This window comes from Anoplopoma fimbria, chromosome 21, assembly GCF_027596085.1.
Source record: "Anoplopoma fimbria isolate UVic2021 breed Golden Eagle Sablefish chromosome 21, Afim_UVic_2022, whole genome shotgun sequence".
NCBI classification, from domain to species: domain Eukaryota; kingdom Metazoa; phylum Chordata; class Actinopteri; order Perciformes; family Anoplopomatidae; genus Anoplopoma; species Anoplopoma fimbria.
The window spans coordinates 2274078-2290731 of record NC_072469.1 but is presented as its reverse complement, the minus strand read 5'-3'; the positions used below and the strand labels follow the sequence as shown (position 1 = coordinate 2290731).

The 16654-nt window shown below is 38.7% G+C and overlaps 2 protein-coding genes across 3 annotated transcripts; both read right to left on the bottom strand.

Annotated features, from left to right (window-relative positions):
* Nucleotides 1-202: 202 nt before the first annotated feature.
* lrrc31 (leucine rich repeat containing 31) lies at nucleotides 203-8417 on the bottom strand. 2 transcript variants are annotated; one of them, XM_054623025.1, is made up of 10 exons: nucleotides 8327-8417; nucleotides 6232-6414; nucleotides 5849-5992; nucleotides 4511-4678; nucleotides 3737-3901; nucleotides 3381-3563; nucleotides 3133-3300; nucleotides 2878-3042; nucleotides 1672-1827; nucleotides 203-585 (listed from the first exon to the last, which is right to left on the bottom strand). In XM_054623025.1, exons 1-10 carry the CDS (start codon nucleotides 8337-8339, stop codon nucleotides 203-205), a joined length of 1728 nt encoding a protein of 575 aa, XP_054479000.1. In that variant the 5' UTR covers nucleotides 8340-8417. The 2 variants fall into 2 exon arrangements, with proteins under 2 accessions (XP_054479000.1, XP_054478999.1); XM_054623024.1 differs by having other exon boundaries at nucleotides 6232-6417; nucleotides 8327-8408.
* A 1160-nt stretch (nucleotides 8418-9577) lies between these two features.
* On the bottom strand, nucleotides 9578-16437 carry eif2s3 (eukaryotic translation initiation factor 2, subunit 3 gamma). Its single transcript, XM_054622833.1, has 12 exons — nucleotides 16334-16437; nucleotides 14755-14818; nucleotides 14544-14671; nucleotides 14039-14160; nucleotides 13786-13880; nucleotides 13541-13699; nucleotides 12229-12363; nucleotides 12002-12096; nucleotides 11467-11611; nucleotides 11102-11271; nucleotides 10703-10875; nucleotides 9578-9994 (listed from the first exon to the last, which is right to left on the bottom strand). Exons 1-12 carry the CDS (start codon nucleotides 16400-16402, stop codon nucleotides 9931-9933), a joined length of 1419 nt encoding a protein of 472 aa, XP_054478808.1. The 5' UTR covers nucleotides 16403-16437; the 3' UTR covers nucleotides 9578-9930.
* Between the last annotated feature and the right edge of the window lie 217 nt (nucleotides 16438-16654).

Genomic DNA, 16654 nt, shown 5'->3' with positions numbered 1-16654 from the left:
TAGTAAATGATGCTCCATTTACAGTCAAACAGACTCTACTATTTGTTTCTTTGGTCCCCGTATTTAAAATAATTTGTCTCTATATGTGATTATTAAACACGTCTCAGTCATGTGTCTGATTAAATCTCAAAGTGCTGCTAATATTTTTTAATTCAGTTTTTCCTCATTAGAGATATTTGCTATCAGATAATCATCCTCAGGTTTACTCCTCTGGACTCTCCTGATTGGTCGCCTCAAACGATGATGACGATGACGATGACGATGATGCTTCTTCGTCCCACTCCAGCAGGACGCTCCTCTTCCTCAGGTGGTGGTTCAGCTGCTTTCTCTCCTGAGAGCCGAGGGTCCAGCGCTGAGCCGCCAGCCGGGTCAGAGCCGGGAGGCGGGGCAGAGCGGCGAGCAGCGCCGGCAGCCAGGCGGAGCAGGAGGCCGAGGTCAAAGGTCGGAGGCTGAGGTCGACGTCCTGCAGCGAGGACAGGCCTCCCGCCGCGAACAGGGAGGACCAGCCGTCGTCACCAACGGAGCCGTTGTAGGACACGTCCAACGTCTGCAGAGAGGACAGACAGCCACGTCTGCACACGGCAGCTGGACAAAGAATTCAGAATTAAGAATAATAGAGTTTAGAGGTTCTGGTTCTTTACTGGAGTATTTCTACTTCTGGTGGAAACATTGTTCTTCTCACTGCATCTATCTGAAGGCTCTATTTCCTGGTCTTTTTGTAAATTCAGAGTTTACATTCATCATGAGAGAATTATTGCTTTGTAAGGTGAAAGTAATTTCTTTTGGCATCATGACTTTTATTAACTGAGAGTTTTTGAGATTTTTTTAGCCGTGGAGTTTCTTTCTGTACTTCCTTTCTTCCTTCTGTCCTATTATATTTCCTCATTTATGAATGAATACAAACTAAAGATAGAAACCTGATTGTCTGACTTACTAAAGGCCAAACTGTTTATCATTCTTTCCTCTTTTGTTTCCTCCGAGAGCAAGTCTGCGTTTTCTTTTAAAGCATAAAGGTTTTACTAATAACACATATGACGGCTCCCCTCTAATCAAACATAAAGAAGGCTTGACAATGTTACAGTTAATCCAAAATATATGCACCTGAAATGTTTTTATGTTTAATCCCTAATTGCACTGGAAAACTGCCCAGATGTATTTATATTTTAGCCATTGGTGTCACTTTAAGAGTTAGAGGAGAGAGTTGCAATTGTTAACACCTTTTTTATTTATTTATGCAGCCCTCATTTTCACGATTTAAGCTTATTTCAATAGTCTCCAGGTAGAAAAACCTCTTAAAAACTTGTCAGCACAGTTTGCAAAATAGTTCGCTGTGATGTAATGTCTACATTATTTGTAGCAAATAATTTAAACTCACCAAAACAATAAATCTTTTTCACAGCAGACATATTGACTTCCTCAAAGCGGGAGAATTAAAGCCGGTTTCACAAAGTGTTTGGTCAGTCTTTATATTATGGATCTATTAGTGTGGATGTGATGTAATGGAAGTTAGACGGTTTAACAAAACAAACGACGGACATACTAATAAAAAAAAAACTTTTATTTAACTTTAAATGCAACTAAATCTCATTTTTTGTTGTGTTTTATTAGAAAAACCTGTGTGTGTGTGTGTGTGTGTGTGTGTGTGTGTGTGTGTGTGTGTGTGTGTGTTACCTAGGTGACGCAGGTCGTCGGTGGTGAGCTCACAGCTGCTGAGGTGGAGCTCCAGGATGACTGACGGCTGCAGAGCGTCCAGCAGAAGAGCCAAACGACCACCGACCACTTTACTCCAGGACACGTCCACACAGCGCAGGAACGGCACGGCCAGAGCTGAGACACACACACACACACACACACACACACACACACACACACACACACACACACACACACACACACACACACACACACACACACACACACACACACACACACACACACACACACACACACACACACACACACACACACACACACACACACACAGTGAGACTTAGTTTGATACTACACCAGACTCCAGGCAAAAAAGCCATGTTTTTACCCATTTTTGCTTTAATCTCAATTAAGTACTTCATGTTTAATAAAAGGGTCAACTCACACTTTGTGCTAAATATATGAACAAAATAAACAGAAATCCTGTCCGCCAGGTATGCATAAGAAAAAAACCCAATTAGAAAATGATTAAATACATTTAAAATCGTGTCAAAAGGATAAATATCCCTCTTCCTTTGTTGGTAGTTTGTTTTTGTGTGTTTAAGAGTTTTTATGTATTGAAAAATAAAATAAAAGCGGTTTATAAAACGTATTATAATATGGTGTATTATTAGCAGCAGTTGTAGTAGAAGCAGCAAGTAGTTTTGATAGTACTGACAGAAGTACAGTGAAAGTAGTGCAGTGGTAGAGAGTAACTTTAGTACAGTTTTGAGGTACTATCATGTGAGTATTCCCATTTCAGAAGGAAATATTGTAATTTTACAACATTATGATATTTATACTTTAAAATCACAGTTTTCCATTCAAGCATGTGATCATCTTATAAAATATTTGTTGTAAACTAACCAACACCTTCTTGGCCAACTGCAACAATTAAATTACATTTACACATGAATTTATCAGTAATAAAACCCCTAAATTTAATGTATATCAATCACAGGGGTCGTTTGTCTGCAGAACAAGTACTTTTGATACTTTAAGTACATTGTTCTACTCATACTTATGTACATTACGAAGGTAAAATGTAGCACGTTTGCCACTTTTTTAAGTAAACAGCTTGAATACTTCTACCCCTGCAGTATTAGTACTCATAGTAGTTGTTGAGTTACTACTGGTAGTGGTTGTAGTACTAGCTTTGGCAGCATCAGTAGTAGTATTTGTGCGTACCCAGAGCAGTAAAGGACTCGTGGTTCAGGCCGCAGCTGTTGAGCGGCAGACGCCTCATCTGCGTCAGAGGGAGGGCGGCGACCAGCGGGTTGACCACGCCCCCTGCCTCCTTATTGGACGAGAGGTCGAGCTGCGTCATCGCCGCCAGAGACGGAATCACCTGGACTGGAGACAACGGGGTCACATGACTGATGACCTCACAGGCTCTCAGTTAGGTCAGAGGTTCGAGATCCACACACACACACACACACTCACTCAGGGCCTCCAGGTCGGTAGGTGTGAGACGGCACAGGTGGAGGTCGAGGCTCTCCAGGTGTGTGAGGTGAGCCAGGTGTGGCGTGAGGCGGTCCAGGCCTCCGGACAGAGTTTTGTTGCAGGACAGGTCCAACTCTCGCAGGGAGGGGAGGCAGCGGAGCGAACCACCTGTGTGAAAGGTGCTATACGAATAAAGTTTGATTGAACTGGTTCAGCTTCTAAACAACAGAAAACAGCAGACCTCCTACCGAGAGCTTCCAGGCTGTCCGTGGTCAGACCGCAGGCCTGTAGTCGAAGCGTGGCGAGGGCGGCGGCGTGAGAGAGAGAGGACGCCAACGCTCTGAAACCGCCGACATCAACTTCCTGTGTGAGCTGAGGATTACAGGAGACGTCCAGAACACAGAGACCGCAGAGAGAAGACACGACTCCTCCTGAGAGGGATGGACATGGGACATAAAATTATATATACAGAACATACAGAGAACAGGATGTTAGATTCATGTTCTGTTGGTGTTCTCCTGTGGCATTGTGGGAAATGTAGGAAATGTAGAAAAAAGTAGATATTCCTTCCTTAATGACAGTATTTATGGGTTAAAGTCGGTACCTAGAACTGTGGCATCAGCTGCAGTGAGCTGGCAGGCCACCAGGTGGAGCTCCCTCAGTGGAGGGTGAAGTTTACCCAGAAGGCCTTGCAAAGCACCGCCACCAACGCCGCCGTTCCAGGACAAATCGAGGTTCTCCAAGAGAGGAAGGCAGCCGAGAGCTTCACCTGCACAGAACGCAACATAAAGCAATATTATCCATTTGTTTCTTTAGTTTGAATTTCAGCAAAGAGACAAACAACTGTAACTATAGAACTACAACTAAGGTTATCTTTTATTATTTTTTGGGGGTCTATGTCATGTCACGTCTTAATTATAAACCCAAAGATAGTTAGTTTACTCTGATGTAAGACAAGAAAAAGCAGCAAATCTTCACATTTCATCACATTTTAGAAGTTGTAATCATCATCTTTTCTTGACAAAAGGGCTTTAAATGATAAATCGCTTCTAAAAAAAGTTTTTAATTGTTTGTATTATGAATTAATCCACTAAATGTTTGATTGTAAATCCCCTTGATGCATACTCTTAATGGTAATTCAATTCTGTCCTAGGTGTTAAAACCTTTCAAAACACAGATGATGAAGTATTGATTTGTTTTGTTGATCAATTCTAAATGAAAGAAAAGTCTCTTCTTTCTCTCAGTAGTTTTATAATTAAAGGAAACTGAGAGAAAACACAACAGATTTACATTCCGACTGTAAAAGAACCTTCACAGGGTCTGACTTCTGATGTGGAGAAGATGATAGATATATGAATAATGAACTTTATAGACCGACCCAGTGCAGTGACGTCGTCGGCGTTCAGCCTGCAGCTGCAGAGCCTCAGCGCTCTGATCCCGCCCACCTGCTGGAGGTGAGAGGTCAGCGCTGTCAGACATCCACCAATCAGCTCGTTCCACGAAGCGTCCAGCTCCTCCAGCTGAGGGAGGAACTGGAGCAACGTCGCTGAGGAGGAGGAAGAGGAAGAGGAGGATGAAGCATTTCATGCAACTCTTCACTTTTATCTTTTTCATATCTGACAGCTTTAAATTTAAACATTCTGTTTCGAGGTTCTGGATTAAAATTTGTCCCAAGATAATAAATAAAAATAATTTGTTGGTTAAAAATATATATATATTTAAAACTCAACCAAGAACATATCTGAGTCTAAATTTAAATTAAAAAAAAAAAAAAACATTGCAAGGCCAGTTTGCAAAAATAATTGCTTTGGAAAAGAGTGGAACTGTATAAAACACAAAATAAACTCTTCTGTATCTGTATATCTTTGTTTCACAATTATGGCTAATTATATTAATTATTGAAGAAATCCTATTTGTTTGAAAAATATATATTTTTAAAGATTAATAAAAAATATAAAAAATAATTATAGAAGAATAGAATAATTTTATATAAATGATAAAACATATTAATTAAGTAATTATATTTATTTATAAAATGATCTATTATGTAAAGTCTTGAAGGAAAAATGTAACATGTGGAAAAACTGGATTTGTGAACCAAAAAAATCTATTTATTGTCTATAAAACTATAACATTTTAATATATAAAATAAATATATAAAATATTTAGAAATAAATATAAAAAACTAAATATGTATTTTTTAATTCATGTTTTTAATTTATTTATTCATGAATTGAATATGTTAAGTCTTAAAGGAAAAAAATAAAACATGCTATTCTTTTAGAAAAACACAATTTGTGACAAAAAAAAATCACCAGAACTCTACGATGTCAGACGGACTCTTAGAGAAACCGGTCTGTAGCTACCTAACTCCAGCAGGTCTGTAGCTACCTAACTCCAGCAGGTCTGTAGCTACCTAACTCCAGCAGGTCTGTAGCTACCTAACTCCAGCAGGTCTGTAGCTACCTAACTCCAGCAGGTCTGTAGCTACCTAACTCCAGCAGGTCTGTAGCTACCTAACTCCAGCAGGTCTGTAGCTACCTAACTCCAGCAGGTCTGTAGCTACCTAACTCCAGCAGGTCTGTAGCTACCTAACTCCTGCAGGTCTGTAGCTACCTAACTCCAGCAGGTCTGTAGCTACCTAACTCCAGCAGGTCTGTAGCTACCTAACTCCAGCAGGTCTGTAGCTACCTAACTCCTGCAGGTCTGTAGCTACCTAACTCCAGCAGGTCTGTGGCGGTGAGATCACAGTGAGACAGACTGAGGCTCCTGCTGTCGGTCTTCTTCCCCAACTTCTGCAGGAAAACACAGACTCGCCCCCAACCGACGTCTCGCTCGCCCTCGGCCGCCTCGGCAACGCCTTAAAACACACAACACACACTCATTACACACACATATGTCCAGGTTCATATCAAAAGAAATGGATGCACCATGTAGGAGTGTTAACACCTCACAAGAAGCAGAGTGTCCTTCTACAATGAAACTTAAATATAATGACCTTGTGAGAAAGGTCAACTGGAAACATCTCCACCATAATGACACCACCACCACACAAAGGAGTAAACGTGAGGATGTGTGGAAGAGAAGCAGAAGTCAAACCTGAGCCGACTCCTCTCTCCTCCCTGCCCTCCCCCTCCCCGTCCTCCGGGATCCCCGTCCGGTCTCGGGACAGGAAGCGTCCCAGTGGCTTCCTGTCTGACGCCGTGCGCTTCCTGCGAATCTGGTTCATGATGAGGTCGAGAGGGGAGCGCCGCAGACCGCCGCCGTCCCGCCCTCGCTGACCTTCTGACCAATGAGAGGACAAAACCAAAACCAAAACACATCATCTTCATCCTTTAAATGTCATCAATTTCTTCATTAAATGAGGATTAATTCATTTCAAATCCTTTATTATAAGTACCAGGGTTGCTTTATGGAGTCTCTAGTCATTAAGGGATTCTATTTTGCATTTTAACAGGGTTATGAATGTCTAATTATCGTGAAAATATCAATTAAATATATCAAAATCCAAATAAATGACCCCTTAGAGGAAGCTAGTTAACATTTAGTTCTAAATAAACCTCAAAAAATGGGACAATAAAGTAATTTCCCTGACAAACAAAAGAAAATACTTTATTGACCCCAAGAGGAGAAACAAGATGCTTCTTCATCTCAAGAAAAAGACCAGGAAGAGATTCAAAAAGGATAAAAACAAAAAGGATAACAACTAAACCATAAATCAGAGAGTTAACTCTATTTTTTAATTAGAAAATAAAAGAATGGATTTTATTAAATCTAATAATAATATTGAATGTCAAATATATTCTCCTCCAATCTTATTTTAAACATTTTATAAAAAAATCTGTATGTATACATACTTACAAATATCCAGGATTATAACAATATACACGATATATACACATAGGCATATTTATGGAAAAACAATTATTATTATTAAAATAAATAAATGAACTCCCTTACATACATAATGGTATATATTTATATATATAACATTAGCTGCATTAGCTAGATTACAGTAGACACATTTACAATAACTAAATATATAAAAAGAGATAATATTAGTATTGTAAATTTGATTTAATTAGATTCATGTCCCTTAATTACTGTCTTCAATAAAGCAACCTATGAAATAAATACTTTAATCCTTTTAAACGTTTAAACCTGAATGTAAGAAGTGAAACCATAAAGGCTGTTTTACTTTAACGACTCTATTAAAAGGTCAAATATGAATTATTATGCATCTGAAGTTGAGATAATCCTTCTACACAAGAAGTAGACTCCAAACCTCCAAGACAGAAATACATGTGAGGTTTCAGTTGTACATTTACTAGTATATGTACATTTACTAGTATATGTACATTTACTAGTACATGTACCTTTACTAGTATATGTATATTTACTAGTACATGTACATTTACTAGTACATGTACATGTACATTTACTAGTACATTTACATTTACTAGTACATGTACATTTACTAGTAAATGTATATTTACTAGTACATGTACATTTACTAGTAAATGTACATTTACTACATGTACATTTACGATACATGTACATTTACTAGTATATGTATATTTACTAGTACATGTACATTTACTAATATATGTATATTTACTAGTATATGTATATTTACTAATACATGTACATTTACTAATATATGTACATTTACTAGTATATGTATATTTACTAGTACATGTATATTTACTAGTACATGTACATTTACTAGTACATTTACTAGTACATTTAATAGTACATGAATGGGTGAATGATATGTATATACTACTGACTGTAAGTCGCTTTGGATAAAAGCATCTGCTAAATGACTGTAATGTAATACTGTAATGTACTATAAATGTATATTTACTAGTACATGTACATTTACTAGTACATGTATATTAACTAGTACATGTACATTTACTAGTAAATATATTTACTAGTACATGTACATTTACTAGTACATGTACATTTACTAGTACATGTACATTTACTAGTACATGTACATTTACTAGTACATGTACATGTACTAGTACATGTACATGTAAATGTACTAGTAAATGTACATTTAACAAGTACATATACTAGTAAATGTACATGTACTAGTAAATATACATGTACATGTACATGTACTGTAGTAAAATCTCTGCACCATACTTTCATATATGTATTCTATAAACAGTAGAATAAATCTCACCTGCAGACTCCATCTGTTCAGCTCCACAAATAAACTGTGTTTATCAGCTGGTGATGCGTTCACGGTCTTTCTATTCGGAGACGTCCGGACATAAGAGTTAAAAACAAAACCTGCAGAAACTCTGAGTGAAGTCTGCATGAACCAAACCACAAACCTCTACTACACCTGAACCTCCACCTGAACCTGGACCTCCACCTGCACCTCCTCACTCTGCTCCTCTGTGACCGACTTTGTCCTCATTGTTACACCTGCATGACGTCACGTCGCGTGCTCGTCAGGTGGCCCTTCCCGGAAGTGAACACCTTCAGTAAATGTTGCACCTGTGCAGTGTTTTCATCCTCTAACCAGCACTGGGAGAAGTAACAAGAACTGAAGTTATAGTAGTATATACACTCTAAAAGTAACAGTACTTATTGTGCAGGATGGCCCATTTCATCATAACAATATTAATACAAATAATAATAATATACCTTTCCCCTGATGAATCTTATAAATGTATATATATAAAAATATTGCATTATACTATCAGGTGTTAATATTACTTGTTCAAGCCATTTCATACCAGCAGGGCTGTATGTTAAATTACAAAAGCATATTTCAATATAAACATTTATGAAGGATTTATTGTTGTTTTAGTTGAAGCGTACCTAATAAACTGGCACCTGAGTGGATACATATTAGTGAAGAAAAAAGCACTAGAAATGTAAATAAACCATATTTAAAATAATTAAAACTAGTATGTAATGTGTCACACTGGAGTCCATGAGTCATGGTTATGTTCTCTGTTAATCCATTAATTGTTTGGTTGAATAATTACTTATCCATCAAAACTTTGTATGTCAATAAAATGTCAGAAATTGTGATAAATCACCCGTCACAATATTCTATAACCCAAAATGATCCTTCATATTATGTATTTTTTTCAGATTTTCTGTCACATAAGACAATGAAAAGCAGCAAATCCTCACATCTGAGAAGCTGGAACAATTTTTTTGTTGTTGCTATTTCTGCTTTAAAAGACATCACTTTAATAAAACAATTATCAGAATTGTTGCAGATTTGAATCTCATCAGATAAAACTCTTTTTTAGATTTGTGTTTTGATCTTATCACAATATATGTTTCCTGTAAAAGATGATATAAACTTATTACACTTCCTAATTTAGAGTATTAAATCCTTTAAAGATTAATTTAAAGGTTCATTTGTATTTTCAGCTGCAACAAAATGAAACCAAACAAACAGACGAGAACATTTTCTTCCAAATGTTTTTTATTAGATTTGACTGAAATCATTTCTGCACTGAATGAACCTCCATGTTTCGCTTTGAAAGCATGTGAACCTCCTCCTCCTCCATCCTCTTCTTCTGCAGCAACAAAAAAAGAAATAAACAGGTAGAAAGGTTGAACTGGACCTCCTCGTGTTGCTGCTGAGGAAGAGGAGCAGAGGAAGAAGGAGGAGGAATCTTTAAAACCCCGACGTGTCCTGCTCTGTTCCCTTCCTTCCTCCTTGTGGAAAAAAACCCCCAAAAAACTAAACAAAACAAAAAAGCAACGGAGAAGAGAGTGATGGTCGTGACGTCCGGCTGACGGAGCGCTGCTTCCTCCTCAGTCATCGTCCACTGTGGGTGTGATGGTCACGCCCCTCCTGATCTGACCCCATCCAATCAGACTGAGGAACAAAGAGGGGAGGAGCCAATCAGACAACAATACAAACAGTGTTTTTTAAGCTGCTTTCTAATACCTTCTTTTTTTCAGTCAGGGTAATAAAGGTGCTTCTAAAAACATTTATTTTCCTGTTGGTGCTTTTGTAGAAGCTCCCTAAACCACAAGAATAATATTTCAGATTATAGCATCTAGTAAGCGGTGATCTTTACATACGAGACAAAAACACACACATTTCCTCTACAGGCCATGTAGAGAAAAGGTTAAAGATGCATCTTCATTTTCAGCCACAAATGATCAGATAAGACCAGATTCTGCCGAGTGAAGTCAAAGCTTCCTGTCTTAAAGCTGCATTCTCTCTCCTGTCCACCAGGGGGCGACTCCTCTGGTTGTATAGAAGTCTATGAGAAAATGACTCTACTTCTCTCTTGATTTATTCCCTCAGTAAACATTGTAAACATGAGTTTATGGTCTCAATCTCTAGTTTCAAGTCTTCTTCAATACAGCATGATGTTCATTTAGTAAATGATGCTCCATTTAGAGTCAAACAGACCATAAAGCAGGGGATGCTTTAGGGCGGGGCTACACACTGATTGACAGGTCGACACCAGAGACGTTTATGGCGTCTCCTCGTCTGTGGTTAAGACCTACAGTTGTGCTAGTCTTGCTCTTTAGGCGAGCCAAATTATAACCAAAATACGTCTTTGTTTCTTACCGCCAATGTTTCTCCACACGTCGGCTCAGAGCGATCTTCTCTCCGACCTCCGTGCAGACGGGGTTGGTGAGGACGATCTTGGCCAGATCGGCCTTCACAGCGCTGACGCGGCCGCCCGTCGACAACGAGCCGATGTTCACCATCAGAACCTCGTTCTTAGACAGCTTCTGGACCTGCAGAGACACGAGAAGATAGAAGGACGATGTTGTAACACTGTTGATCCTCAAACAGAGCAGAGTTCAGAGGACTAAGGTGTTTTTTAACTGCACACTGAAATATCAACACAGCAAAGTTTACATCTTTGCTCCCGTGACACTCAAACATTCTTCAAAACCATTCCTCTCTTGTACTGAAACAGAAGATCTTTGGACTACAATTCCCATGCTGCACAAGCCTCACCTTGGCAGCCTTCTTGTCCCCCTCTGTGCGGACTCCCAGCAGCCTCCTGAGCAGGAAGTAGGAGATCTCCAGCTCGGTGAAGATCTCTGGCAGCGCTCCGACGGCGCCCAGCACCTGCCCGACCATACGATCCGCCCGGCACAGCGTCGGGTCGATCTTGGTGCCCACACCTGAACACAGGACAAGGTTTTCTCTGATTAACGACTGTTGAAATGTTTTTGTTTGGATGACTGAAGCTGGCAAAGAAAGAAAGCTCAAAACTCAAAACACAGAAAACATCAGCAGTATCCTTCTAACTTCTCACTAAAGAGGGAATTCTCTCTCATCACATAAAGATAAATCTCGGTTTGGACAGGTGAACGTACCGATGAGGCCTCCAGGAGCAGCGTACTGCAGGTCGTTGTGCTCAGCAAACAGAGAGACGATCTTGGAGAAGATGGGTTTGCACATCAGCTTCCCTTCGTGGTCTTTGGACACGATACCGGGCCGCACCTCGATCTCTTGACCCACCTGGAGGTCGCACAGGAGAGGAAGACGGGTTAAAAGGAAACTTAACACAAGTGGTAGCTAACTGCTAAAGGACGTTTGAGGTGATGCAAACAAGTGGAGAAGATACGCGTTATTGCACCTGCACTGAAGCAACACGAGTACGGTGGAAAAACTGACTACAGATTTACACATTCAACAGCCAGGAAATAATAAAAAATCCATCACAATTATTTATGGAGAAAAAAATACTTATTTATCCATCTTCCACTTTGACACAGAAGCCAAGTGCACTTTTTAAAAACAGAGGGATTGTGTATGTTTTTGTGCTTTGATGCTGCAGTTTGAAATGTTCTTATCTGAACTGTGAATCACAGGTTTTGTCTGTTTGAAGTATCCGGTAACAAATCTCACCTTGAGGACTCCCTTCAGGATACTTCCTCCAGCCACGCCTCCTTTCAAGTCATCCACCTCACAGCCCGGCTTGTTCACGTCAAAAGATCTGATGACTGAAACACAGGAAATAGTCACAGATGAAAACTTAGTACAAACACTGCAGCAGGTGAGTAAGGAAAGAAGACCTGTGTGTGTGTGTGTGTGTGTGTGTGTGTGTGTGTGTGTGTGTGCGTTCATGTTCTTACCGATGAGTCTGGGCTCGGAGATGAAGTCTCTGATGGGCACTGGGATCTTTTTGACGATGTACTCACAAACCACCTCGATGTTGTACTTCAGCTGTGCTGAGATAGGAATGATGGGGGCGCCTTCTGCCACCGTGCCTGAAAACAAACATCACATACATCAGGAAACAGACAGCAGAGGTTTAGAGGAAGAGGAAACTGAAATTAACATCAGCTAAACTTGCTGTGCAACACTCAGATTGTTGACAGCTTTTTGCAGACGGCGTGAACTCCAAGTTACACGTCATCCCAAAATCTATGCAGTAACAAACTAACCCCTCAGGCGTGAGAGGGGGGGGCTGTTTGACATGAGTGTGTGTCGTGATTGTTTCTTGTACTCCGAGAGGTGAGTACCTGAAATATAAATGGTTCCTTTTAAAAGGTAACTTTGTGTTTGTCTTGTAAGGAAAACGTAAATCACTTTGGATTATTTCCCCTTATGGACCCGGTTCTTTAGAGCGTAACAGGGCTGTGAAGATAGGCCAAAACAAAAACAAATGCATTTGGACTATTCTAGGGCTGCAGCTATTGATAATTCCATATTTAAGCCATTATTTAATTGGCTAGTTGAGTAATAGAAGAAAAAGTTTTGATTGATTATTTAAGAGCAATGATGATATACAAAAGAATATTACAAGACTCTCTTCATATGAAAAAACAATTGGCTTCCTTAGAAAACACAATACAACACATTCCATATTAGACTTTTTAAAAGGTTCACGTCTTGAAAAGAATTTGCATCAATGATTGTCATTAATGTAGTTACTCATGGAAGCGTTTCATCCCATGTATTTGTGGCATCATGTTCATGGCACTGTGTCAAGCTGGATGCGAGCAAAGCAGCACGGAATGCCGCTTTGAGCTGAACTTTTCTACCCGTTTCTATTTATTCTTGTTGCTTGTCTAAACACTAAATGGGAGCTAAGAGTTTCCTACTTGCTGTTGCCGATATTGTATGTCATTTCCAGTAAATAATCCCAATATAAAACGTGTGTTTCCTGTTTATAAAGTTCAAATGTTGGATGATTGCAAGTACGACTCACCCATCTTTACGGTTGTTATGTTTCCAGTCTGGTCTCGAGCTCACAGCTGAGAGGTATTTGGTTTGTTTACACGTTAACGTTACCCAGCGCTCTGTTCTCTGCCATCTTTACGGATGTTGTTGTTGTTGTTGTTCTCATATTTTAATATCCGTTTGATTATTCCCTATTCTAAAATGTTAGAATTCTGAATATATGTTGACAGCCCGAAGAACTTAGGGCTCACGCCGACTCACCCTGTACGAAGGCGAGGATCTGCTCGTACTGCTCTTTGGCCTGGCTCTCCTTCACCAGGTCGATCTTGTTCTGCAGGATGAGGATGTGCTTCAGCTTCATGATCTCTATGGCTGCCAGGTGCTCCGACGTCTGGGGCTGAGGACACGACTCGTTGCCCGCTGGCAGACAGAGACGAGAACCAAACATCAGAGACTGCTAAACAGTAGAGTTTAGGGTGAAAGTAACACACAAATCACAGACTCACCAATAAGCAGGAGAGCTGCATCCATGACGGCGGCTCCGTTCAACATAGTGGCCATCAAAATGTCGTGACCAGGACAGTCGACAAAGGACACGTGTCTGAGAGAAAGACGGTAAAAAAGTCCAACTGATGAAATAAGATTTTACAGATTTTGCCAGTTTACAGTGAAACAGATCCCAACGTAGATGAAAAGTCTCAATCTGAGCCTTTTGGACACGACCACTCTCTCTCTCTTCCTCTCTCTCTTCAGTCTTACCTGACCAGTTTGAAGTTGCCCTTGATGCCGGGGATGTCTGAGGGGAACTCGTCCGGAGTGCTGCTGCCACACGACCTGTAGCACTCTGGCCTGGGAGAGCTGGGGTCGTCCAGCTTATAGACCTAGAAAGAAAAAAAAAAACATCACAGAGGTGTTAAATCCTTTTTGATGCATTCCATTTCATACGATTGAGGGGTTGAAAGTCTTATTTTAGAGGGATAAAATCTGGAAATCGGATGTAAGAAACAAAGAACAGAACTTTACAAATGTCAACGTTTATGCACTATTAGGACTCTCGTTCTCAACTGAGGAGTCTTCTTTGTTTTCTTCAAAATGAATATGCAGAGAGAATTTTTAGCATTGTGGATGTACGAATAAAAGCTCCTGTCCTTATTAAGGAGCTTAAAAATGTCAAACTAGGCCAATCGTACAGGGCTCAACGTTCAAAACAAAACAGGAGGGAGAGGAAAAGTTACAGATTAAATCAATCCCCAGTGCCACTCACCTTAGCGTTAGCATATCCTAGCTTGATGGTGATGTTCCTCTCCAGCTCGTTCTTGAACCTGACAGTGTGAACACCAGAGATGGCCTTCACCACCGTGGACTTTCCGTGGGCCACATGACCGATGGTGCCTGGGAGAGAAGGAAGACAGACGTCAGAACAGGAAGTGCAACTCATTTCCATCTGATCAATATATTCCTGATGTTTCTCGTACCGATATTGATGGTGGCCTGTCTGCTGATGATCTCTTGAGAGAGAGGCGTCAGAGTGGACACATTCTGCAGAGAGAACAACACACATTAGGGCACAAAACACACTGAAAAACAGCACAAACAATGTGAGCAGAGCAGCGCTGCCTCCCTCCATTTAATCCTGGAGGTGAATAGAAACAAAGAGAGCCGGCATAAAGACAGATATGTGAACACTGACTCTGCAAGCGGTCACTCAAAGTGAAATCCAATACTGTTGCTGTTTTCTGTTTGTGTTTTGCACCCAATACTAAATGAAATATCCAATACTCAACTTAAATATCATATTATCCACCTACATTATGAACTATAGTAAATTTAAATTGTGTTTTATCAATACAGACAAAACTAAGTATCACACTGTTTACATAATACAAGTCTTGCTAACTCACTGCTATTTTACCTCATAACATTGTTTTTAAATTCCTCTAATACAGCTTATATTGTATCACTATTGGTGTTCAATTTTGTGTGAAACTCCTATTATATCAATAAAGGCTAATCTAAACATACTTTATATATAATAGTCTTTCAGTATCACCAGATTTTAAATATACATATATACACACATATGTGTATGTATATATGTATATATATATATATATATATATATAAAATAAAAATGATATTATTAAATTAAACAAAATGATATTATTATGTTTAACAAAATGATATTATTAAATTATATTATTAAAGTAAACAAAATTATATATTATGTTTAACAAAATTATATTATTAAATTAAACAAAATTATATTATGTTTAACAAATTATATTATAAATTAAACAAAATTATATTATTAAATTAAACAAAATTATATTATGTTTAAAAAATTATATTATTAAAAATTAAATTAAATTAAACAAAATTATATTATTAAATTAATTAAATTATATTATTAAATTTAACAAAATTATATTATTAAATTTATTTAAAATTAAACAAAATTATATTATGTTTAACAAAATTATATTATTAAATTAAACAAAATTATATTATTAAATTAAACAAAATTATATTATTATGTTTAACAAAATTATATTATTATGTTTAACAAAATTATATTATTAAATTATATTATTAAATTAAACAAAATTATATTATTAAATTAAACAAAATTATATTATTAAATTAAACAAATTAATTAAAAAATTATATTATTAAATTAAACAAAATTATACTATTAAATTAAACAAAATTATATTATTATGTTTAACAAAATCAGACAATAAATATTCCATCAAACAGGGTGAACGACACATCTCTGAAAAGGCAGAAGTCTGGTGAGTAACTCTGCGCAGTTACAACATGTGACTGTAACTCAGACGTGCGTTTCATTGATAAACGTAGCAACACGTCCGCAGCGCCTCCATTGATCCGCCCGACGGGCCTGCAGTCATGTGCCGGCTGGAAGCAGCGCAGCTCCGGCGGGCCTCCACCGGGACGTCTATCCGCCTTATTTGCCCCCGTTTCTGGTGAAACAACGACCCGACACACACCGACATACAACCACAAATGTGCACAAACCGTAAAAAGAACACTTACAAGAGAATTCAGGTCTTGTCTGGCCAGATGTGGCTGACCAAGCGTTGTACCAGACTCGTCGCCCGCCATCTTGAATGAAAAGGAGACTGAATGAGGCGGCCGCGCTGAACGCCTGATTATCGCCTGAAAAACGGCTGTTTCTATTTTTATTTTAAACAATTATTTATCACGTTAAATCGATTTATTTTTACTTGTTTGGAAGGAAATCACATATATTTAGAGTAATACGTGAGTTGTGTATTTATGTTTGAGGGCGAATGTAAAGAAAAAAGGGTTTTGTTTTTTTAAACTGTGACTCACACATCGGGGTCCTTTCAGAAC